The sequence below is a fragment of the Helobdella robusta genome (assembly GCF_000326865.2).
Source record: "Helobdella robusta unplaced genomic scaffold HELROscaffold_22, whole genome shotgun sequence".
Taxonomy (NCBI): Eukaryota; Metazoa; Annelida; class Clitellata; order Rhynchobdellida; family Glossiphoniidae; genus Helobdella; species Helobdella robusta.
The window spans coordinates 2,995,193-3,022,619 of NW_008704170.1; the positions used below are offsets into that span (position 1 = coordinate 2,995,193).

Below are 27,427 nucleotides of genomic sequence, written 5' to 3' on the forward strand. Positions count from 1 at the left end.
TCCGTATAAAAGGTGCGTATCGATCCTAAATGTTACTTTATATATTCAATGTGTGTGTGTGTGCTCGCGTGCATATATTTTTGATTACATTTTCTTTGCTTTTTTGATTCAATTTCATCATATTTCCTTATATTAGAATGTGTTCCAACGTACATAGATACACACACACATATATATATATATATATATATATATATACACACATATAAACAAGCACACAGAAAAACACACACACACACACATATATATATATATATATATATATATATATATATATATATATATATATGTAATTAAGCTATTTTCATAAGTGTATTTTTGCAGTTACTTGTATGTAAATAAATATATATATGTTTATATATATCTATATACAATTTTTTATAAAGATCACTGCGTTTTCGGCATTATTCAACTTGTAGTTGAGTTCTCAATTCTCAAGTGAATAAATGCCGAAAACTCAATGATCTTTATGAATAATTGTATTTATGATAGTCTAAACCCAAAATATATCTATATGTATATATATGACTTTCCTAAATAACTATATATACATACATATAGTATTATGCATTGCTCACCTGATATTTTCTTTACTCTACTTTCATTAAGGCACTTAAAAATAATTAAGGCTGTTGACATTGTTGGATTACAATGGTATATTATTATTATATGATAATATTACAGAAAATAATTCATGCATATATTGTCTTAATCTTAAGAAATACTCAAACATCATAAAGTACTTAGATAAACACTTATCGATAGTTAATTTTATTAATTGTTGCCTGAAGGCTTAATTTATTTCATTTTAATCTATCTACTTCTCCACTCATTCATTCATTTAGTTAATCATTCATTCAATCACATGCACGCACATTCATTTGTTCAGACTTTCATTTCACTCACTCATTCAATCTTTCATTCCATTCAGTCTTTAATTCCATTCATTCATTCCATTCGTTTTCAATCTTGATTCCTGTAACAACTGCATTCTTGACTCATATTTTTGACTCTTTCATTCTACCAACAATCCTATGGCGTATATTTTAATAATAATAAATGTTATTATTATTATTTACGTGAAAATAATGATAATTTGCTGTTATTATTCTTTTTACCACCTACCGACTAAACCATATGTTTATATATATATATATATTCTTTTTTGGTCTCCGAATCATTCATGCTTTTTTTGTTTTGTTTGATTGAATAAAAGTGATTATATATATATATAAATATATATATATATATATCACACCAGTATATATTTCTATGTCGTTGTCTTTTTAGTTGTATGTATGTATGAATGAATGAATGAATGGGTAATAGTAGTGATTGTGGTAATAATAATAAACTATAATAATAATAATTATCCATAAACATAATTATTACATTAATAATAATAATAATAAAGGCCTTAGTGACGATCTTATGATCGATAGATAGATAGATATGTTTCGTCATAACTATCCATTTTTCGATTTCTGAAATTATGTATAATAATTATTATGTATAATAATAAAAATAATTTTTGTTATTGTTGTTATTATTAATGTTAATATGTTCTCCCTTTGTTTTTTTTTGTGTTGGTTTATAAAGAATTATAATTGAAAAATGAATAATGTCCATTATTTAAAATACAAACATACATACATACAAATGTTATCGCTATTATTATTATTATTACAGAGGTTCAATGATCAACGAAGTGATTTTAATTATAGCATTTTTCAATTATTATTTTATTCCTACTAACTTAATCAAGAATCCATGTGTACGTATGTGTGTGTGTACGTATGTATGTACGTATGTGTGTGTTTGATTCATTTATTAATTCATCCATTCATCCACTGACGTCATCCTGTCGTCAGCTATTTTTGATAATGAGAAAACAATGAACAAAAATATAACGTATGAACGAGACTTGACTCTTTGAAAACATAATTAAAACTACATGCACGCATATATAAACGCATACTTAGGCACACACACACACACACATACATATATTTGTACATACATATATGAAGTACATACATGCATCACATACATACATATATACATACCCACATACACACATACATACTCACCAAAGTATGCTTACATATGCATATACAGGTACAATTATAAATTGATGAAATAAAACGGACAAGCGATAAATTTCAAGATGAATTATTAATCATACACACACATACACCCAATAGATACATACATACATATACATATATACATACACACATTTAACAAATTAAAATTGGATTCACATTATTACTGGGCTTATTCATTTATCAATTAATATGTAATTAAACAAAAGAAACAGACACTCGTGCGATGTGCCACGCACACACACACACACATACACACACACACACGCACATACATATTAATACATACATGAATATGTGTGAGCCCATGTATATGTGTACATTTATACATGTATATATATATATATATATATATATATATATATATTCATACAAGGGTATACATATAAACGTATATTATGTGCCAGTCTTTGTGTATATATATATACATACATACATACATATATACTATACACAAACATTAAACAATTTGTATGACTATGGAAGCATACCTTCGAAATTAACACACACACGTATATACACATACTTATTTATATATATATATATATATATGTATGTATATGTGTATATATACACACACGACATACTTACATAAAGTTACATAGATAGATCAGTAACACAAATGTTACTGATGGCAGACAATGATTGTAAGTTAATATTATCTTGAATATTTAACAGTTATCAATATACAGTTGACCAATCAATCAATCAACCAACCAACCAATCAGAACAATCAACCAATCAGAATGATCAACTAAATAATCAAACCACCAACCAGCAAATATATAACCAAGCAACCGTCCAATCGATAGCTGTTTATTCAAACTGACTAACCAATCAAACTGATAAAACAAATGAAACCACCAAATCAGGAACAAATCAAGCGAGCAATCAACCAATCAGCCGGAGACAGTCAACAGCCATCTTCAAAAGGACACCCAACAACCAGTCAGAATGCTCACAGCAAGACTCTCGCAACATCAACTTCCTCGCCAGTCCCATCCCTGCCCAATCAATCAAAACCATCACGCGGACTACGAGCTCGATTTCCCGGCAACATTTGCACCACCGACGACGAGAGATGCCGAAGAATTTCCCACAGAGGTACCACTGACGGCCCCAGCCCCAACTACATTTCCGACAACAGTCGAATTGTTTGCGCCAGCGTTCACCATGCTATTAGTCGTGCCAGCACTATTCACGCCGTTATGACTGTTTAGTATGGTTTCAGGAAGCTGGGGTTGGCCCTCGAGCTTGTTGTACTCCAGTAGGAAGTCTTTAGGAACCTTTCGCCAGTTGTTGACGTCAAAGAAAAAGTACGTTCCCCTCTCAAATTGGTTCGTCTTCACGGTTGGCTCCATGCCAGGAGCTCGTGTCATCCACAGCCTCTCATCTTTGTGGTACCTCCAGTCTCGGTTGTATCTGGATCGCGGCAAGGTCGCAAAGGATGGATGGTTAATAAATTGAATGAAGGAATGATTTAATTAATCAGGTTAATTAATTAATAAATTAATTAATAAAAGAATGCATGAATGAAAAGAATGGGATGATAAGATTTTAGATGAATACAAATTTCAAGAATAGACGACACTTGTCAAATAAACAAGAAAGCAGACAGTAACGAAAATGAAAAAAAAACATCAGCCCATCCCTGAAACACATATTCACGCTGGCACTGCCTCTCTAAAGACACTAACTAACTAGCCAACTAACCAACAAACAAACAAACAAACAAACAAGCATCACTAACAGTTCAGCAGCAGCTGCTAACTGTAGTAGATCACCACTGTACAGGTAAAATAGGAAGAATAGCAAGTCGTCAGAATACCTACATAGTAGTAGTAAATATAATTATAAATAATAAATCAAATTATCGTAATTATTATAAATATTATGATAATTCAGAGTAATGATTATGACCGGTTCAGTCTGAGTGGAGCCAGCTTCTCTCTAACAAAAATATTGGTGAGATATTCATTGGGAACATGGTAATCTGAGTGAGGTTTAAGGACAATTATGATTACAATAACGATCATAACTTAGTGATTCATTTCTCATTCATTCATTTATTCACTCAATCATTCATTCACCGATATCTTGGGGTTTGCAAGGAAGTTCAGACCATGGTGACTGAAACGATGTATACAGGGTGCTGCATTGTTAGAGTGAATGAATGAATGAATGAATGAATGCGTGAATGACGAATTGATTGAGTGAAAGAACGATTAGATTAATTGGATGGATGAATGAATGTAGAAACGGAGTATTTAAAGTTCAGATCCATCAAGTAACAATATACATAAGCATCATTCATTAATTTATACATCCATTTATTCATCTTCTCTCTTCACCTTTCTTTCATTCACAATCAATCAATCAATCAACCAAGCAACTGAGCAATAATACAATCAAGCGACCAATCATCGACGAAGACAAGAGTAGCTTCAGCTAGCAAAGGTTTTAAACAATCAAAAACAGAAACAACTACAGCCGACCAGAAAGAAAACCAACTCAGATTGGTTGAGATTGAGTCCCAGCGTTGTCAAGTCGATTCCAGGAGCGAGGGCAACTAAGTTAGGGTCCGTATCGGCGGCTCTTATGAATGTTAGTAGGCCGACCATGCCAAACTGATCGCCAACCATTCCACTCGGAACGTTCGTCAGTGTACCTGCAACAACAAATAAATAACTCTGACTGATTATCATGATCATAATGATCGATGTAGCTGTGTATTTTGTTTAGCTGTTATGCGTGTGCGTGGGCGCGCGTGTGTGTGTATAAGCGTGTTGAATCTGAATTAGACAATGAATTAATAAAAGATTCTACTAGTAGCAAGTTAACAACAACAACAACACACGTTTAGACGACATTTTCCCCGAGATCGGGGGTTGCCGTTTGGCTACCTATGATGAAACCGAAATACCCCTCAACGCCATTCCATCATAAGTAATTTATTTGGCTTAATTTTAAGCAGGACGCCCTTCCTTACGCAACCACAGTTATAAGCAGTGGGCCTAGCCTTTGATGATCCAACATCACTCACAAGGCAGTGAGGGTCAGTTTAATGTCATAACCAGAACATTAGTAGCAAGTTAACAGCAACATTTAAATAAACACAATCCAACAACGTCAAACAAACAAACAGACAGACAGACAAGAACGAACCATCCGAATGCGTTTGTATTCCCTTCCTTGACTGGCCTATCGTCTTGTCGGCGAATGATTTGCAGCTGTTGCCCGCGTCTTTGATGGCCGCGTCATAATTTACTCCTGTTGTCTGAGTGAGTAAGAATGATGTCCGTGAAATGACGCTAAAGAAGACGATAATGAATGGAAGCAGATGATGGTAACAAAGAGCAAAGATTCAAGCCCTGGTTGTTTTGCATGCAAACAGTATCAAAACAATTATCTTTCTACAAACTTCATTAGGGACGTTAGAAATGAATACAATATCTTGCATTAATAATAATAATCTCGAGTGAATGAATGAACGATGAACCAACCAACCGATTTAACAGAAGTATCTGCGAAATGTTGAGTGAAAAAAATATTTATTTTATTAATTCAAATTGTAGACATCATCATCATCATCAACATATCGCTATCATCATCATTATAACAAAAGCATCATCATCATCACCAACATCATCACCACAAACATCATCATCGTCACCACAAACATCATCATCACCGCCACAAACATCATCATCATTATCCCAAACATCATCATCATCACCCTAATTCTAACCAACACCATCATCACCACTACCGCCAACATCATCCTCATCATCATCATAACTCACTCTGAGTGCCGGGTAATGCTGGAAAATCTTCTTGCTGTATCTGAAACTCAGGCGTCGGTTCCTGCTTACTAACCATGTTCACTTCATTGAATGAATAGGAATATGAAATGATTGATTCAATGATTGAGTGAATGAATGAGTGAATTAACAAGTGAATGAATGATTGATTGATTAATTGACAGAATGATTGATATTGATTGAAAATTGAATAAATGATTGCCTAATAGAGTGACTAAATGAATGATCGGATAATTAAATGAAATAAAAAAATTGACTGGTTGAATAGTCAATCAATCAATTGATTGAATGAATGATTGAATGAACAAATAAACTAATAAATGAACGATTGACTAATTAATTATCCAACTGATCTAGCTAATACGAAATTTAATTTTAAAAAAAGGTATAGCAATACAACTCTGAAAAAACCCAACCATAATTTCGCGTAGGTAATATCTGATTTTGGGCTGCACTCCTCCCACCTAATGATGGAAATTGAGAATAATCTAGGCTGGGACCCTGGTGGTTCACGTCGCCTGGACAACAAATGGCAAAAATTTACCAAAATAAAATGCCATTCTTACGATGATTGTGAAGACGACACGTTTGTCGAAAATAATGACGACAATGGTGTTTAAGAAATTGATGTCGATGATGATGATACTAACAACAACGGTAATAATAACAATTAATATATCCTACTAACTCATTTGTCGAGAAAAATTATTCATATTTGTTAGTGCACTGCTCGAACTGTTTTGGGGGGAATCAAACATTTAGGAAAACTATAACGATTATTAATATATATGTAAGTATTTGTGTGTATGTGTATATATGTATGTATACGTGTATATGTATGTATGTATAAGCATATGTATGTGTGTGTGAACTCACCTTAAAAGATTGTTCGGTAGCTGGTTGGATCTTTGTTTGATTTGGTTGATGTTCTGTTGTGAAGATAACGACGCTACTGACATGTTTAACATTCCCCTAATTGGTTATTTAATAATGTTAAATAATTACTCAAAATTGATTGCGAATATCATTCATAAAAAAATTATTGAAGTAGATAAACTACAAAAAATATCCCAGAACCCAAAGCCCACATAGTATAACCAAATATTATGAAAAATTATACTGACAACCTCCGTTGTAGGTATAAATGTAATGGTTTATCTAAATTAAAATTAACTAGGGGTAAAAAAATAGTTGATAATTTACCTGTTGGGTGAAATAGGTTGTGGTCGAGAGGATTGACCCTGTTGTAATGAGAGATGGTAATTTGAATTCACGCCCATGTTGTTTGTTAGTGTTGTGGGGACTTGGAATGACGGGTTGCCTAGCACCCTCTGCTGCAAACCCATGTTTCCTGCACCTTTTTTGATCAGGGTAAACCAAAAATTTAAACAAACGTTTTGGTATAATATATTTTTATATACTGTACCTGATAATTGACCATATAGATTGGAGCCAAACGGCGTCGGTGAACCCATCATCTAGATTTTAAAAGAAAAAAATTGTATCAACTATTTTTTTTTATCTAATAAAAACTAAATATAGAAAGTGGACCCCAGGTAAAGAATTGAAATGCATTTTAGTTTTTGAGTGCCCAGTAATTCGTTTTGCTGCAAATAAGCTAGAAACAAATTAGTGAATAAATGGCTTTTAGAAACTGAAAAGTGTCATATTTAAAAAATATTTTAGTAGTTATTTTTACTAGTTAGTACAACACAAACCTTACTTTGCGAGGTCAGATGAATTCAGTGTAAACCGAAATAAAGTATAAAAACACGAAATTTGCAGAATTTTAAAACGGTAGAAAGTTTAAAATAATAGGCAATCTTCAATTTTTTTTAGAGAATTATGATGAATTTATTTGATAATTCGATTGTTTTGTTCCGTGAAAAATTCAACTAAATACTTCCGCTGAAGAAGTAGAAGAAATCATGAGGGGGTTAATTTTTTCTGTTTTTTTTTGAAACTTTAATTTTTAAACAACTATGCAATTACTCAATGATTTTACGTCTTTAACATCCTTGGCAAGTCATTTTTAATGAAAACTATAAAACATAATAGTAAATTTAATCGTATTAACACGTACAAAACACAAAATTTTCAACTGTTTTCCACACTTTTACACAATTTATAATGCTTACAATGTACCACGTACACATATATCTATATTAATATTTGTGGTCTCCTTCCAACATATATATATATATATATATATATATATATATATATATATATATATATATTCTATATCTGTATTTAATAATTAATAAGTTATAAAATTAATTAATTATATTTATGCGGATGAAATATACACTAAAAAAAATGTATATTGCTTCTTAGCTCTCGAACAAAATTAATGAAAAAAAAGTATTTTATAAAATTATCTTGATATAAGTAAAATAAAACTATTCTTTACCTAACACCTAACAAATACGGAAAAATAATTGAGGGAAAATACTTTTAAACGGCAGTTATCAAAATACTATGCTATACAATTATACTATATATAATATACTTATAACTATATATAACTCTCTCTCTCTCTCTCTATATATATATATATATATATATATACATATATATAGCTCATAGTTTTAGGAAATGTAACTTGGATGTAAATGAAATAATATGTAATAAATGGCACAAAAGTAATTGTTAATAGCAAATAACAACTGCACCTGCTAATACTACCGCTACAACTACTTTACTACTGCTATTTTCTACTTGGTACCACTCAGAGGCGTAGCCGAGGAAGCCGTTCTACGATGGAATTTTTGTTAGGTTTAAAATTAAATTTAACAAAATTTCCATGTGAATTTTACGAATCTTGGTTTAAAATTGTTGGAGTATATTAAAGAAACGCACTGTTTTGCTAAATTTGAGTAAATTTGCAAAATACTTGTTTCAATATTGAAAATATGGAATGAAACGTGGAATAAGCAGCAATAAGTCGCCATCTTCTTTCCTAAAAAATGTTAGCCTACCCACAAAAAATTTCTGACAACGACGCTGCTACTACAGCTAATCTCATTACTATTACTATTCGTGTATCACAATTTAGTGTACTAATTTTACCACCATTAATACTTCCACAAATGTCGGCCGGAAGTTTTTGCAATCTAGATGACGTCATCGATACTGACAATTTTCTGCCGGCAGAGGACGCACATTAAGGTCAACGAACTCTGTGACCTCTCGTCAAGGACGTTTTTGATTGTCAACAGGAAACAGCGTCGGCAAACTATGACGTGGTTGCATGGGTGCGTTTTAATTTCTGCTACGTTCGACAGGCATATGGCGCACTGTAACGAGTAAATTTCATTATTATTACTATCATCATCATCACTATTATTATTATCATCATCATCATCTATATTATATATATTAGAAGCGTGAGAATATGATGAAAGTAAATGAAACTATTCAAAGTAAAACATAAAGAAGAAACAAAAAAACGCTAAACTATAACCACCAACTCACTTCGCTTAGAGGACTTTTATTATTATTATTATTATCATCATCATTATTATTGGGTTTATTGTTATTATTATTATTACTTTCGTGATTTTTGTTAGTACTTTTTGTGGTTTTCATGGTTTTATTACCACAATCATCGTCATCGTTGTTGGAGTTGTTGCTGTTGTTAGTGGCATCCAGAACGAAAATGCCCTCTCGTATTTTTTTATTGACGTTATGGTTATAAATACGCATATTGTTGTTATTTTTATTATTATTATTATTATAAATATTATTATTCTTATTATTATCGTTATAGTATTTTTTCATATTTTTTCCATTGTCGTCGTTACCATGGAGGCCAGCACACAGGTTGGTTCTGCCATTTTTACTCTTATTATTCTGTCTATCATTATTATTATTAATATTATTATTATTGTTTTTATTATTATTATTGTGTTTATCAATTTTGTTGTTGTTCTGTACGTTCTTATTAACATTCAGGCCGATAATTGCGCAGTTAGAGTTTGAAGTGCAATTGCATTTTGCGCTGATATCCGAAGGGCTTGTGATGTTGCTCTTACCAGAGTCAGCCTCGACTCTTTCCTTGGCGTTAATGTAATTGTTGATGTAATTGTTGATGTTGTTGTTGATGTTGTAGTTGTTGTGGTTGTGTATGTAGTTGTTGCAGTTGTTGGTGTTGTCAATTTTGTTGTAGCCGGCGACGCTGTTGCTATCAGCTTCATCGAGATCTTCCAATAGTTTTTTCTGAAATAATGGAAAAACACAGCAGCGTAAAATTGGTTCAGGATATTTTAAAGAGTTGCACGTACATTAAGTATAGAACAAAAAACAAGGCAACCAGCGAACGAACCGTTATATGGGTTAATTTCTCTAATTTTCTTTCAACTTTTAATCTTTTTCTCAGTAAAGATTTGTTGAGTTTGTTGCTGTTGCCGATGTTGTTGTTGTTGTTGATGATGATGTTGTTGTTGATCATAGCGTCATGTTTTCTGTTAATGTCAGCGCCGTGCGTTCTGTTATTGATTTTTCTTCGTCCGCCAAAGAAAAAACTGTTGAAACAATTGTTGCTGTTGTTGTGGATGTTGTTGGCTAAGTTATTGTTGTTGATGTTATTAACGCTGTTGATGTTGTTGTTGACGTTGTCAGTTTCGGCGCAGTGGATTTCGGCATGAAGTTGGCGTATATTTTTTATTTTAAAAATTTTCGTCGGTTTGAACGAAGCGAAACCAAGTTTAGGATAATAATTATCATCCCCTTCGTTATTATTATCACCATTACCATCATCATCTACATTACCACCACCACCATAACCATCATCGTCGTCTTCATCGTCATCACGATATATCGGACGATAATCAAAACGCTTTGCTTTGTTGTTGTTGGCAGTAGTCGTTTCGTCGATGTTTGCATGCTTCTTGTTGTTGTTGATGTTGTTGTTGTGTACAAATTTGTGGCAAATTTTTCTTCTAAATGGCAAACAATATGATATGCTTCTCAATCTATCCATGATAAACATGTTATCGTTATAATTTACATCGAAGACTTCATTATTATTGAAATAATTGACCATGAAATGATATTATTAGCACAATTTTATGGCATTTAAATAAGTTACTAAAGTCTACAAATTAAGATAATGTTTGAAATTCTAATACGGAATTATTGCTAAATAATCGTAAAACATTGTTGTTGTTGGTGCCTTTTAAAAGAGTTCATCTTAAATATGTATGTATGTTTGTATGTATGCGTGCATTTATATATGTATCTATAACTATGTGTATGTATGTATGTACATACGAATGTGTATGTATTTGATGTACGTATATGTGTGTATGTAGGTAAACACAAGAATATAGTGCACACATATGTGAAGAAATATAGATATATATACATATGTATAAACAATTTTGCAATTAAAAAATGTTTGAATGCATGTATGTATGTGTGAATGTACGTATGCATTTATTTATTTATATTATGTCGCCAGCATCATCATAGTTATCATGCACATCTTTAAGGAGCTGCATATCTCAAGCACATGCTCTGCAGGATGGTCAACGTGTATGTATGTATGTATGCATGTATGTATGCATGCCCGTATGTATGTATGTATGTGCTTGTTTGTATGTATGTTTGTATTATATAGTATATACTGGAACCATATCATAACACATCAAAGAACATCGAGAGAATATTGTAAAAGGTCTGTTGAACAAGTTTTCGCGAATTTGTTAAAAGTTTCGGGCTTAAGTATCCATCCCTGTTAAAAAATCGTCACAACAAACATTAAATAACGAATTTCACGAGTTTGAACGACTAATTTTCTCATAATGATCATGAAATTAGTGAATTACTGATACATCCTTTTGAAATTTCGGATTCAAAACTTATGAAATCAAACTCCTTTCTGTATTTGCATATTATTTCTCATCATTTTCCACGAGTTCTAATATGTATGCATATATACATTCATGTATGTTGGAAGAGGGCCATATTTTAAACAGTATTGTATGAATTCTATCGAAATGTTGGCATTAATCAAACTATATAAGCCAAATCTGCACTGAAGATAATTTGTAAAGAATCGAAATAAAGTCTTATCTGCGTTATGAATTCGGATGACAACAGTTTCATTAACTTTTAATGATGAACTTGGATAATTCTATTTCAACAAACTGAACAATTTTCAAAAAATTCTAGTAAGAAAAACTGAAAAGACAAACTTTAAATTGATTAACGCCAACAATTCATACAATACAGACATATGTATATCAGTATATATATATATATATATATATATATATATATATATATATATATATTGAAAGAGAGAAAGAGCGGGAAACAGAAACACAACTTACACATAGCTTAAATAAATATTTTACGACACAAATATTATTGTATAAACCCATTATATCTGCCTACAAATGTTAACTAAAATAATAATAATAAAGATGAATTAAACAAATAATAATAAAATTATTAATAATAATTAGCGTGAATATATAATTAAACTAAAAATATACATTAAGACAAAACTGTTAGATTAGGTATGGTTGATATAAACATTGTTTAGCATTGTTAAGGTCACTAGTTTATCATCATTGCAAGTGACACCATTGGTCATCATCATCATCATCGTCGTACTCATTCAATCATCATCATCATCACATATTCATTGAATCATCATCATCATCATACTCAATCATCATCACCATCATCACATTCATCATTATCATCCAATCATCGTAATCTTCATCTGTCAGCATCTTCATCGTCTTCATCATCAGTGCCACTCATTTCTTTAGACCAAATCTCTCAGCCCTTTTCTGGCGTTTCGTCTGTGAAAAAAAAATGAATTTTAAAAGTTAATCAATAATATATATATATATATATATATATATATATATATATATATATATATATATATATACATAAATAATAATAATAATAATAAACCTACATCAACGTCACCACCACCAACAACAGCAGCAGAAGAGGTTGATGGATTCTTTACATCGCCAAATTTTGCTTTCCTCTTCAGGATGACGTTATCATCAGCCTGTTTTACATTTTTTAGAGTTCGTCATCAACATCGCTATCATCACCGTCATCATCATCACAACCTTAGAAGTAATAGTAGTAGTAGTAGCGGAAGTGCTGGCAATAGTGACATCTCCGAATCTCTGCTTTCTCTTCAATATAACCTCAGGATCAGCTGCTGCGCTTGCCTGCAATGAATGAACGAATGAGTGAATGAATGAATGAGTGAATGAATGAATGAGTGAGTGCACAGTCATAATTAATATATTACAAATATTATATTATTATTTTAAAATATTAAATACAAATATTTTCAAAATTCCAACCTTTGATTTTATGTTGAACCTTTCGGCCCTTTTCTTGAGAACGTTTTGGTCGCCAGTCTAAATTAGAGAAACATTTAGTATTGTGATGAAAAAAATTGTTGACTATTAGCTAAAAAAAAGTTGCTGTTAAATTATGAATGAATAATAAAAGAAAATGGTTTTCTATGAAAGTTAATTATGACTGAATAATAATGATATTAAAATATTTACCCCAGTTGTACTATCACTTGCATCAGCAGACTTGAACCTGTTACAAATGGAAAAAATTACAAAGACAAAGTTATAATTACCTGATTGTTATAACAAAAAGAATTAAATAATAAAAATCCCACCTCGCTGCTCTGACAAGTTTTTTAGTGTCTTCTGAAACGACTCCAAACCTTTTTATTCTTTGTTCAAGTTTCTAAAAATAAATTATTTATTAAAATTCATGTAAAATTTAACTGAAAGTTAATTAATATGAGTAAAACCGTTTGGACATAGCATAATACAAATTCTATGAATTAAAAAAATTACATTTTTAGCTTGCACATCCCCGGAAATAGGTGCCTCTATTTTATTGATCTTTGGTTTGCTGGGTTCTTGAGAGTCAGAGGACACGGCGGGCTGCGTGGGAGTTGTTGTATCGCTGAAAAATAAGTTAAAACAACTGAGCAAATTACTCCATTTAAATAATCTTTTAATAAATTGACCAATCAAATAACTTTTTGAATATAATTTTATAATAGAAATTAAATCAAATTTATAAAAATCTGGCTAATCAGAACTTACGCTTTGCTAGTGCTTTTAGAATCAGCAGCAGCAATATCAGCAGCAATATCAGCAGCAGCAGCAACTCCATGAACTTCCTTGGTCCCATTTTTCATCCCTGTTGTCGCCACTTGCCCTACCTGAGGAGTGTTCGACTCTGGTGTTACCTGAGTTGAACTTTTTTCTTCTGCATCTTTTGTGATATATAATTTTTTTTTTATTTAGAAAAAAATAATAAAGAAAAATTACTAATTATTTAATTATTATATTATATTATAGATAAAATAAATAAACAAGATCTAGAATTGGTTGGACACTGCATCTGTCAGTTGAAAGTGTTTAGTAAAAAAAATTAAATGCACTGTAGAGTACAAGTAGGAAGGAGGACAAGAAAACAAAAGCAAAACCAAAACGAAACACTAACTCTGAAATTCAAGCAATCTTGATACCAATTCACTTTTAGTTCCTAAGAGGTTGAGGCCTTTTTCTTTGCACAATTTTTTCAAATCGGCCACCTGTAAAGAACGAAGCGAAGTAGAAAAGGCAAAATTCAAATTGGGAAGATCGATCCTGATATGATCACAACAACATCAAAGATCAACATCAAACATTTTATTACAAAATCATCATCGTCAATAGTAACGTTACCGGTAAGTAATTTAAATCATAATTTTTTAAAAAACTCAAATCCAACCTTTAGCTTTTGTAATTCTGATTCAGAATGCATAATATCGCGTACTATTTCACGAAAGCGCCCGGAATATTTAAATAACTTCAAAATAAAACCGAACTACGAGCGATAAGCGACTCACAACTTTTATTTATATTGCAAGCAGTAAGCATAGATAATATAGTTATAGCGGTAGAGCCCCCCTTCGACATGAATATAAATAATGTCCATGGTCCCCCGATCCAAATTATACAAATAAAATTTTTTTAAAATATTGTAATGTATTGTAAGTTTTTATTTAATTATAAAAATTTAGGAAAAACATTAATTTGATATATATATATATAACAGGTAAAATTTTCGCTGGGAATTTCCTGGTATTCCCGTTTTCGATAGATTGTTTGTATTTTGTCATAAAATGTAAAACAAATAAATAAATTCAAATCACGAACGATAGATTCGCTAATTTCTCTAATTTATTTTTATATTTATATCACTACATTATTAAGCTTTAAAAACATGTAAGCAGGAAGTAATGAACGGTTGGTTTTAAACTTTTAAATTTAAAGTTCTTTTTTCATTTGTTGTTGCTTTGGTTGGTTCTATTCCATTTGGTGCCGGCTGATTTGAGATATTATTATAATAAAATAATAGATTGGGATATCTCAGTGACTTTTTTCATGGTGATGAAAAACAGTAAATGTCAGACAATGCATTTCATTTTGAATGTGATGATTAGCTCAAATTAGTTAGATGTTAGTTGCTTCATTGTTCAAATTTAATTAAAAAAGTCAAGATTAGACTTAGACAGAGATTCCCAGAGTTTGTAAGCAAGACAACAGGTGTCAGTTGCTAACCACAAATATTATAAATATAATAATATGTAAATAAATAAATTCCTTAATTGATATGAGACAGTATAAAAAAAATATCAATCATTTCTCATAATAATAATTGACATATTGGTATTGTTTGAAAAAAGTTCCACACTGTTGTATTGTTGGCACAAGTACATAAAAATAATTGTTTTATCCATTTTAATACAAATCAACAAATAAATATTAAATAATAAACTAAATTCAGAAGATTGAAATGTTGACATCAGCCATTCCATCATGAGTACTAGAGGAACAGAAAATCATGTCTACTTCACTGACGAAAAGTTGGGCTTAGGAGCCACTGCTATTGTCTACATGGGCAGGAACAAGGTGTATAAGTTGTAATATTAAATTCTAATCTCAACATAAAATCATTTTAACTTCATTTTTAATTGAATAAATGCTGAATAAATTATTAGATAAAAAATTTTGATGGATCAAAAAAAGATAATTTTATGAAAAAAAGAGTATTTTTAATACAAGATATTTATTTATATTTTTTCCCAAGAAAACAGGCAATCCAGTGGCTGTGAAAATTTTCAAGAATTTGAAGCAAGCTGAAGTTTTGCATAAGGAGAGAGAGTTTACAGTGATGTCACAACTAAATCATCCAAATATTGTCAAGTTTATAAACATTGAACTAGAGGTAAAAAAGTAAAAATTAATAAAAACTAATTGTAAAATAATAATTAGTTAAAAGTGAAATGGAGTTTTTATTTCAAATTTACATACAAAACAAGAGATACATTTGTTTTGTTTTGTTTTTCAACTGAAACATCACCTCTAATGAAAGTTACTAAAAAAAATATATTTAGTTTCAAAATTTTGAAAAATATATTCCCATCCAGAGCAATACAAAAGAAAAAGTCCTAATCATGGAAGTCTGTTTAGGGGGAAGTCTTAACAAGTTGCTGGACACCCCCCAATACAAATATGGACTCTCCGAACAGGAGTTTCTTATCTTTCTTAGAGATATCAGTTGGTTACTTTCAGATATTATGGCTTTTCCCACTGTGATTGTGATAAGTGTGTAATTTTGAGCTTATCTTTGAAGCTGGATTTTATTTATAATTATTGACATGAAATAATATATCTCTTTTCATATTAAACATTATTATTGATATTTATATTATTTATAATTATAATTATGATTAGTTATTATTTATTATCAGCATCTGCGTTGAAGTACTTGAGACAAAACAACATAGTCCACAGAGATATCAAGCCAGGAAACATTCTAAGGTTCATAAGAATTGATTCTAGGTAGGCCAACCAACTAATTCTTCAATCACTAATCAGTAATTTGCTTCATTATTAATACGCATACATTATTTTAGATCTCAGCTTTCTGACAGTTTTTAATAGGTCTTCTCTTTTTTTATAATCTTTCATTGTTCATCTTTTTTGCCTGGCATATATTACTTATATTACACAGCGTCCAATACAAGTTGACAGATTTTGGAGCAGCCCGAATATTACAAGATGAAGATCACTTCACATCACTATACGGCACTGAAGAGTATTTGGTTAGGAATTAGGCGGAAATTATGAATGATAGTAATAATGAAAATAGGGATCCTATACAATGCAACGCAATGCATATTCCATTTTAATACGCAGGAACCAAATTTGTATGCAAATGCACTCTTACCACACAAAAGACGGGAGGTCAAAGATCATTTTGACGCTTCAATAGATCTCTGGAGTGTAGGGGTCACTTTGTATCACGTGATCACCGGAAAATTACCCTTTAAACCGTACGGTGGTAGAAAATCTAAGGAGTCTATGTTAGTTTCTCATCAGTCGTTTTCGCTTGATGCGGTTTTTTTTATTATCAATGTTATTTTGATTCTTTTTCTTCTTCTTCTTCTTCTTATTATTTTTTTGTTACTTTGGTCTAGGTACCAAATAACATCGTCGAAGAAGCGTGGAGTGATCTCGGGCGTGCAGTTGGTCGAAGGAGGCGAGGTTCAATGGTCCTATGAGTTACCTAGTACATGTTTGTATTCCAGGTTCGTACTGTTGTCGCTCTCTCTTTCTCTCTCTTTCTCTCTCTATCACTCATTTTTTTCCATTTCTCTTTTTCTCTACTCTACCATGTCAGTCTCATCATCTTCTGACAGAGCATTGAAACGAAAACTCACGTCACTGCTGGCCGACCTGCTAGAAACCTCCGCGCCCTTCAAAATAAACTTCGAACAGTTTTTTGCAAAATCAGAAGAAATTACGTCACTAAGAAAGATGAATATTTTTGTTGTTAATGAGTTTGTTATCGAAAAATTTTATGCCTGTGAAGAAGATTTGAAAAGGTTTGTGAAGATTATGATGTTTTTGATGATGATGACGATGATGGTGGCGGTCGTCGTGGCCGAATATCGATACGTTATTTCAATTCCTGACATTCAATCCCCAGCATCTCGAGTTATAATGACGCGCTATTGGCCAACCGGATAATAAAATCAACCGATGCAATTCAATTGCTTCATCCATATCTACCAATTGAAGACCTTATTAACCAATCAGAAAAAAGGATTTCGAATAATGGAGCGGGGCTTAATACTAATACGAAATACAATGATGGCAATGATGATGATGACGGTGATGATGATGACGGTGACCTACATTTTATTCATCCGGGTCGGTACGCTGATGACGATTGGCTGAACATTAAAAGTAAGAATAATTTGGAATAATTTAGCTATTTATATGACAGTCATAATATTTATTGCAAAATGAATTCATTGCGTCATCGTCGCCATCATTAACATCGGCAGCAGCTCTTCCTAGCGCCCCATCTCTCCCGCGGTCTACGTCATCGTCGTCAGCAGCAGCAACTTCATCATCGTCGTCGTCATCATCATTTCCATCCGAGTGCACACTCCTGAGTGATTATGTGTACGTGCAAGAGTGTTCGGCGTATGTCTACCTACTGATTAGGATCATGGCGGTGAAGATTAAAACTGTACATCAATCCATCATTTTCACTTCTGTCATCTGGTTGGTTGACTGACCGGTTGGTTGACTGACTGGTTGATTGATTAACTAATTTATTAATTACATTTCCCCAAAGGAATGCCTTCTCATCGGATGTTGACAAATTAAAAGAAACCCTTCAACTTATCAGGCAGATATATTTCAACAACTTTTCCGTCATCAACAATAATAATAACAACAACAACAACAATAATAATAATAATAACAATGGCACGACTGGTTGCCATGGTTACGATAATGAATCCATATTTCCGGGGCATCAGCATCGGTTCAACCAGCTGAGAGGTGAAATTGAGCTGAAGCTCAATTCGGAATCGTTGAATCGTGTACATCGAGCTAAACTAAAAATTGCCAAATTTAAGAAAAAAATTTCTAAAAAAGAGTATGTATAGAAAAAGTATTAAAAATTATAATAGTAGTAGTAGTGGTAGTAGAAAAAGAAGTAGTAGTGGTATTAGTAGTAATGACAGATAAATAAATTTTGAAAATTTGATTTTTAGAATAAAGAAGTTGGAAAGGTGTGCGAAAGACCTGTCGGCTGTGAATGAAAAATTTTGCGAGCAAGCTAAGTGTAGCAACCAGCTGACGTACAACGAACAACAGATTCATAAATTTGAAAGGTCATTTTCCTTTATGACTCATTCATTCAGTCAATCAATAATGGTCCTTACCAAATATCACGGACTCAAAAAATACTTAAAGACTCGATTAAAAAAGTTACATTCATAACGCGATGTAAATGAAAGCCCTTTCTAATAGAAAAATTGAACACGTCACTAGCGATACAGTATTTTAGTATTGTTAAAAACCCTGCCATTCATTTATTTATTCTAGCACCCTATCATTCATAAAACAACCAAGCAACCGATTAAAATGAAGCCATCCTCAACCAATCAAAATAAAATCTACCTGTCAACCAACCAATCAAATTGAAATAACTCAATTAAACAGTCAATCACTCATTTAACTAACCAACCAATCAACTAATCAACCGACCGACCAATCATATTTTCAGAAGCAAGAGCAGTAGAATCATAAAGCAGTGCAGATCATCCTGTGAAGCGACCATAGCAGATATCGACGAATTTTTTATTGCATTTAAAGATTTCTACAAGTCGGTTCCGTATTTGTTATTATTATTATTACGGTTGCAATTGTTATGAGTATCGTTATTATTATTATTATTATAATTATTTTTATTATTATCGTTACATTTTTAGATGTTACTGTTCAATGAAACTATCGTACGAATATTGCTTCGACATGATGAGAGAACTTATAAACGCCTTAAGCAACAACAACAGCAACAACATCAACAACAATGACCTCAACATTTCTTGTAGCAACGTTAATTATGATGAAAGCAGTTATTACAACAGTGAATTATGTACATCCAATGATGGGTACAATGATTACGCAACTTGCATCAACAACAACTTCAATTCCAACGACAACAACAACTTCAATTCCAACAACAACAACTTCAATCACATCATTAATACTAACAGCAGTGAAGATGGGGAAAATATCTGTATCATTACAAACAATTCAACTTTTCCAACATAAGTTGCGGTCATAATAACAAAAAAAAAATGTTAACACAATTGCACGCGGGTTTTATGAGATTTCATTCTCGAAATAAATTGAAAATTGCAACTAAAAGGCAATCAATAGATCAAAGGTTCATATAAGCAATTGTTAATATGTTGGCGGTTGGGGTTCTGCTGTAATCATGGACTCCATCAGCCAATTCGTTACATTACAATCTGCTAATTAATTTATTTACACAATAAAATACTCTAAATGTTACCAAGGGCTGACCCACTGAAATTTTACATACGAATACGGCATTAAAATTACGACCAACTACTAATCAGTATATAAAATAAATATTAACAACTACCGTTACAACCTACTACTACTACTACTACTACTACTACTACTACTACTACTACTACTACAACTACTACTACTACCACTACTACTACCACTACTACAAACTACTGCTACTGCAAAATCTAATTACTATATACAAATAGCTCATTAATTGCTACTACTTCTTACTACTAGCGACGCTACTAGTAGCAGAAGAAGAGGCGACTTGTCCTTGAGTCTTGTAGTGCCTAAATTCTGGCTTCAATTCCCAGGTGTTCCTGTTAGGTGCCTTCATGTTGTACGTGCACATTTCTCTGAGGATCTCTTTCAGGTAGGTCTGAAAATTATCATTACAGTTATTAATCATTAGTTAGTTATACCAAGACAACACAAAGATAAAATAAACAATTATGACTTAATAAAACAAAGATAGTTGTAGAAGTACAATAGTTAAAATACAAACCACTGGCTGATGTGTAATCCTCACGAGATCTTTAACGTTGTAATACTGAAACTTCTCGAAGGCATTGAACAATAGTTCCATAACTCTTTCCTTGTCCATCCTTATTTTTTTTCCCTCCTCTTTCTTCTTCAGGTCGTACTCAATCTGAGTTAAATTATTAATTGTTAAGTTTATCGGGGGTTGAAATGTGAATCAAAAATATTAAATTTAATCATGTTAATGAACCAATCATGAAAATTAATGAAAAATCACTAATAATACTAACATTAGCCTCATGGTTGGCTTTAGGTTTGTAGTTGTTTTGGGCCTTGGTCAGTTGAATAATTTGTCTCTCTGGTTTGTTGCCCTCTTCGATTCGTTTCCTGTTCATTTGCATGTATGTTTCATTGATGCACGGTCGACACTCGCACCTGTGTACTACTTTTCCTTCAATGGCCGCTGCTCCGGCAGCTGTAGAAAAGAAAAAATATTAAGACTGCAATCATTATTTTTAAATAATTCAATTTTTCTTCAATGGCACTTTAAACTAAAATGTTTAGATTATGGAAAATGTTTGAATGATCAATTTACCTATTAACGGAGAATTGGGATTAGTTGAATCGGCAGGTACCATTTGCACAGACAATAATGACATGTTTATATCTCCTAAGTTTTTCTTAACATTAAACTGGTGATCTCGGGGGACTGGCTTCCCTGATTTATCTGAGTTCAGGTTATTGATAGTGAAGATGGCATCCTTCATTCCCCTAGAAATTTCATAAATTAATTTTTCTAATGGTAAATAAAAATAAATAATGAAATTATATAGTTTTAATAAAAATAAATTAATGTTGTTAACTAATTTTCGTATAATAACTTTGATTTGCTGCCCATCTTCAGTTTACCAACTTCACTTCCTGGAGCTGCATTCGCCCAGCTGTCAGAAACATACTTTGGCACCTAATAAAAATATAAAATAAAATCATATTAATAATTAATGTTACTAATTTAATTTAACTAATTTAACTTATTCTAAATTTTATCATCACACACGTTATTTTATTAATTCTTGAGTTCCTTATTTTATTAAATAAGGAAATCATCACATTTTTCACTAATTTTAATAATTAATAAATTACCAACTTTGACAAGCCAAATGCCACGCGAAGCTTTAGTTAAATCTAAATCTTTACATTCGTGCATCTTTTCCATATTTTTTAGATTTTAAATTTTTGATAACCGTACAATTAAAAAATAATTACCTGATTAAGTTAGCCAGAACTAATTTAATCTAAAAACGATCGAATCCTATGTTTACAATTGTGTTTAAAGTAAGATCGAGGTTTAAAACAAAGATGGGCGCATAGATTTTAGAAATTTACAAGCAAAGATAAATTTGGCGAGAAGTACTGGTTGTAAAACATATATTAAAATTAAAATAATAAAATAAAATAATGAGGACGAAATTCGGGCTGTTTCGACTTTGTAAGGATCAGTAATCAGGTGTCTTAGTTATCTAATTAATTGAGGCATAAAAACTTTGCTGCTACAAATATTATTACTACTTGTAGTACAACTACTGCTGCTGCTGCTGCTATTATTTCAACTGCTGCTGCTGCTATTACTTCAACTGCTGCTGCTACCAACACAACTACTGCTGCTGCTGCTGATGCTTTTACTACAGCTACTTCTACTACTACAACTACTACTACTAACAATAGTACTACTATTTTACGTGTGCATTCGTATGTATGTAGAAACTCGAACATAATGATTGTTTAACGAGAGTCTTCATAGGAAGAGATTCCGTCAACGAGTGTTTCGGCCCTTTAACTTCCTGACACTTTCGAGAAACAAGCCACATCCAGAGATCAATTGGATGTCTCTCGCTGAACAAACAATTTGCCTCGCTTTGAAATCACCTCCTTCTATACTGTAAAACTGCAGGCGCGCCAGAAAGTTCACATATCACAATGTGAGTTATATCGACGAGCCAAGTAAAACGTTGAGCCGAATCTGGGGTTGTTGAATAATCGGAAGCTTTACGCTCAAACAAGCTCGTCTGTTAACTATTTAAACTCGCATTCCTTTTTCTTCCTACATAACCTTATCCAGTAAGACGCTTGTTAGGCTGTGAGTCCCAGTTTTTTCAAACAATTCGATCGTCTTTTTTCCGCCAAACCCTCATCCTTCAAAAAGCTGTACACTGAAAAACCAACAACATCTCTTGCACCGATCTCAACTGCGTACAACAAACACCTCAACCCACGTTGTCCTATCTCACTAACAAGCTCTTCTTGGCTGTTTTTATCGCATGGCTTGCTGCAATATTAGCCTCATACGGTACAGTCAGTTCGACCAGAACAACAGTGTCTGCCGATGCCGACTGCACCACCACGTCTGGTTTCGCTCCTGTATCCTTTATGAACGATCGGTAGTTTCTCATATATGTATAATACATACATGTATCTATGTATATATGTCACGTGTCACCGAATGAACGAACGCACTTATGAAAGCTTCTATTTTCTCAAATCTGCAAGCAAAAAGACAAAAATGACAATGACAGTTATCACATTAACAACAAAATAACAAAAACAACAACAATAATAATAATAATTGCAATAACAACACCAACAATAAATGGATACAATTTGTTACTAGGCAACTATTGAAGCAAAGCACATTCTATACAATACTACGTTGCAAACACACACCACACACGCACGCACACACACACACACAAACTACATACACACATACATACGTAGATGTGTGCATGTCTGTGTGCATGTTAGTATGTGTGTTTGTGAGTATGTTTGCTTGTTTTTCTTCATGAAGCCGTACTTGTGACAAACGTGAATTTCTATTTATGACAGGATCATAAAATGAATCGCTTATATTATCTGTAGTTATTTTTTTCTGCTAGAGCATTTTTATACGGCATCTTTTCGTGTATGTTATGTAAGCATGGATGTATGTGTCTATGTTGGTGCCTATATGTGTGTGTGTGTGTGTGTGTGTGTGTGTGTGTGTGTGTGTGTGTGTGTGTGTGTTGTATTAAGAGGAAAGTATACCATACATCCTTCCACATTTCTATGCAAGCATTGTGATCATGTCAGCCTTTATGAAATCTCCTTCTCTCTATGAATTATTATTTTCGTTTATTGCGGTTCTCAATGGCTGTTTTGGATTTTTTTTTCCTTCGCTATGTTGTATGTTTATTGCTGCAGTTGATACAATTGTTGTCGTTGTTATTATTGTTATTGTTATGATTAGAGTTGTTGTTGCTGCTGTTGTTGTTGTTGTTGTTGTTGATGTTGTGGTTGATGTTTTCCCGTTCTACTTCACCATTGTTTACTTGGTTCAATATAGTTGCCTTTTTCGTGTTTTTTTATATATGTTTGTTTGCCTGATCGTTTGCATGTGTGTATGAGTGTGTTTGTATGTATGTGTATGTGTGTGTGTGTTTGTATGTATGTATATGTGTGTGTGTTTGTGTGTGTACGTGTATTTCAGCTCTATATAAATACAATGAATAACTCAAGACTTGAGTTGTAACCTCAATAAAAGAAAAAATAAATTTTTCATTATAGTTGTTGTCGTTGTTGCTGTTGTTGTTGTTGTTGTCTGCAGTTATTTGTTCATTGCAAGCATTGATTTTTAGACTGAAATGTACCAGCATTCGGGCACACGAACGAACGAACGAACGAATGAACGAACGAACGACGATATTCTTTTTGTTTTCAACAAATTTGTTTACATTAATTTTTAATTGTGTTTGTATAATATTCCATTCTGTGTGTTTGTGTGTGTAAGTGTGAGTGTGTAAGTGTGTGTGTGTCTGTAAATGTTTTGAAGAAGGACTAGGAATAAGATGATGTTGATGAAAATTACATTTCGTACTTTGTGACTAAGATGATGATGAACACTGATGACAAAAATTATAATGATGTTGATGATGACGATGATGATGACGATGATGACGACGATGATGACGTCATTGTTGCCTGCTACATAATTCAAAAAGTTTTTTTTTCTCTTCTAATTGTTTTCTGTTCTCATTCCCTCTGATGTGATTGTGACCAGTTAATAGCACTGCACCCTTTTTGCACTATGTATACATGCATGCTTGTGTATGCGTGTGTGCGTGTGTGTGTGCGTGCGTGTGTATCTATCTATGTTGACGTGTGTCTGTTTGTGCGTATCTCAATATGCGTAAGGAAATCTACCCTTCGTAGATGTCTTAGTGCGAATGCAGAAAAACGTGGAAGATAGTGACAAAAAGAGTGAGAGAGAGAGAAGGAGAAAGAGAGAGAGAGATAGAGAGAGAAGGAAAGAGAGAAGGAGAGAGAGAGAAGGAGAGAGAGAGAAAGAGATGATAGAAATGCGAGAAGCAACGCAATTGAAAGTGTGCTGGAAAAAAGATGGCGAAAACATGTGAAGACGAAACATGGAGTAGGTGAAAGAAGAAACATTCAGACGTACCTATGCTTCAGTGATTTAAATAGATAACTAAAACCACTACTATTACTGCTACTACTACTGCTGCTACTACTACTGCTGCTGCTACTACTACTGCTGCTGCTGCTACTGCATCTACTACTAAAGATCTGTAATGTTGGAAAGGGAATTTCTAATCCCGGCAATCTTCCTAATCCTGGATTCCCTAATCCGATGAAAGGTTCCAGATAATGAAATTGCCGGTTGGTTATGATGATGATACTGGAGACGGAGATGATGATGACGTTACGATGGTGACGACGACGACGACGATGATGGTGATGTTAGGTGTAGAAACGAAAGATTAGGGACAAATTATTTTTATATTCTTTCTCCATCAATCATATTGTTCTGAATTTTCATTCAATTATTCATTCATTCGTTTATTCATTCGTTTATTCATTCATTCATTTTTTCAATGGTTCATTTATTTCCTGATTTGTCTATGTCAGGGTTGGGCAAACTTTTTGCTGTGAGGGCCGCATTGAGAACAATTTTACCTTTGAAGGGCCGCATATGTACTTAAATAACAATTTTTTCGACCCGGGGAAGAAGTATTTAAGATTTGTGGCACCTTTTTTGGTCATAATGTCTGGATGACAATCTTCTTTTTTGGCGAACATGAACTCGCGGGCCGCATGTGGCCCTCGGGGCGTAGTTTGTCCACCCCCCTAGTCTTTGTCATCTTTAATTTTTCCATTCATAATGTCATTCATTCATTCGTTCGTTCATTTATTTCTTTCATTATTCCATTCAGCGAATTTTTCAATCAATCATTTTCTTTTTATTCGTCATAAATTGGTGATTTAATTCAAGTTATGCTGCTTTCGACCGTTTTAAATTAAGTTGAATTAAATTTTTATATATGGCTCAATCATATTTTTATTCATCTATTCATTCATTCGTTTATTCATTTATTCATTCATGCATTCATTCATCTAGTCATTCATTCATTCCATCTTTCAATCAATGTTCGCTAATTCATTCATTCGTTTTTTGTCCATGAAACAACAACAACGTAAATAATAATAATAATTATTAAATTATTATTATTTATAATTATACTAAATTATTAATTCATAATTTAATATTTTATAAGCGACCTTGGCATTTTGCGACTACTGTTGCCAAGAAACTTTCTGCAATCTTTGGCGGCTGAATTGATGTCGGGCGAGATGATTGATTGAGTGACTGCCGGAAGTGAATGAATGAATGAATGATTGAATGAATGATGATGAATGAATGAATGATGATGAATGAATTGATAGACGATGCATGAACGAATGAATCCTTGATTTGATGAATTGGCGATTGGATAGATGTTAGCTTACATGAATTCTTACATGAATGAATGGATGAATTAATGGATGGATGAACGAACGATTGAATGAAGAAACTAAAAATGAATGAACGAACGAACGAACGAATGAATAGACGAATAAATGGACAAACGAGTAAAGAAATTACTCGGAGAAATGACATTTTTTCGAAGCACTATTTTATTTCATAAAGATTTTCATTTGCGTGCATACAAACGCCCTATATGGATATACAATATACATTAACTATGATAAAATACAACATCACGTCATATATATATATATATATATATATATATATATATATATATATATATATATATATTGTTCAACTTTTTTATATTTCTTTGCGAATAACTATTTCCAAATTTATTTAATAAAAATTTTTAAAAAACAATAAAATGTCTAATTTCTCTGAAATTAATAAATTAAAAAGAAATATAAAAAAGTTGAACAATGTTGAAAGTAGTGTTGAATTTTTGAAATGTTGCGTTAACAACAGTCTATTACCAAATATATATATATATATATATATATATATATATATATATATATATATATATATATATATATATATATATAGACAAACAAAAATAGCCTACATATCACAAATATAAATATAGATTTATTTCACACAAATACATACATACATACATACAGGCAGACAAACAAATATACAAACATACATACACAACAAAAACATCTGTTGTCTTGCTAAGTGACA

At 32.2% G+C, this 27,427-nt stretch overlaps 4 protein-coding genes across 4 annotated transcripts; 1 reads left to right on the forward strand and 3 right to left on the reverse strand.

Moving 5' to 3' along the window:
- Positions 1 to 3,139: 3,139 nt before the first annotated feature.
- Positions 3,140 to 4,747, reverse strand: HELRODRAFT_78505 (hypothetical protein; the record flags this gene model as incomplete). The annotated part of the gene is made up of 5 exons (XM_009018811.1): positions 3,140 to 3,527; positions 3,856 to 3,933; positions 4,026 to 4,098; positions 4,196 to 4,257; positions 4,617 to 4,747. 5 exons carry the CDS (start codon positions 4,745 to 4,747, stop codon positions 3,140 to 3,142), a joined length of 732 nt encoding a protein of 243 aa, XP_009017059.1.
- Positions 4,748 to 11,707: 6,960 nt separating this feature from the next.
- On the reverse strand, positions 11,708 to 14,806 carry HELRODRAFT_185555 (hypothetical protein). The gene is made up of 11 exons (XM_009018812.1): positions 14,717 to 14,806; positions 14,447 to 14,537; positions 14,044 to 14,215; positions 13,789 to 13,900; positions 13,605 to 13,675; positions 13,483 to 13,519; positions 13,273 to 13,329; positions 13,030 to 13,134; positions 12,867 to 12,965; positions 12,230 to 12,744; positions 11,708 to 12,202 (listed from the first exon to the last, which is right to left on the reverse strand). Exons 1-10 carry the CDS (start codon positions 14,747 to 14,749, stop codon positions 12,700 to 12,702), a joined length of 822 nt encoding a protein of 273 aa, XP_009017060.1. The 5' UTR covers positions 14,750 to 14,806; the 3' UTR covers positions 11,708 to 12,202; positions 12,230 to 12,699.
- Positions 14,807 to 15,807: 1,001 nt separating this feature from the next.
- HELRODRAFT_191604 (hypothetical protein) lies at positions 15,808 to 20,157 on the forward strand (the record flags this gene model as incomplete). Its single annotated transcript, XM_009018813.1, has 12 exons — positions 15,808 to 15,900; positions 16,079 to 16,216; positions 16,419 to 16,548; positions 16,743 to 16,833; positions 17,006 to 17,096; positions 17,191 to 17,357; positions 17,472 to 17,582; positions 17,694 to 17,879; positions 18,695 to 18,946; positions 19,065 to 19,184; positions 19,580 to 19,678; positions 19,785 to 20,157. 12 exons carry the CDS (start codon positions 15,808 to 15,810, stop codon positions 20,128 to 20,130), a joined length of 1,824 nt encoding a protein of 607 aa, XP_009017061.1. The 3' UTR covers positions 20,131 to 20,157.
- A 460-nt stretch (positions 20,158 to 20,617) lies between these two features.
- On the reverse strand, positions 20,618 to 22,084 carry HELRODRAFT_78102 (hypothetical protein; the record flags this gene model as incomplete). Its single annotated transcript, XM_009018814.1, has 6 exons — positions 20,618 to 20,776; positions 20,903 to 21,046; positions 21,168 to 21,343; positions 21,473 to 21,648; positions 21,759 to 21,841; positions 22,025 to 22,084. The coding sequence occupies 6 exons, from the start codon at positions 22,082 to 22,084 to the stop codon at positions 20,618 to 20,620; spliced, it is 798 nt and encodes a 265-aa protein (XP_009017062.1).
- Positions 22,085 to 27,427: the final 5,343 nt, after the last annotated feature.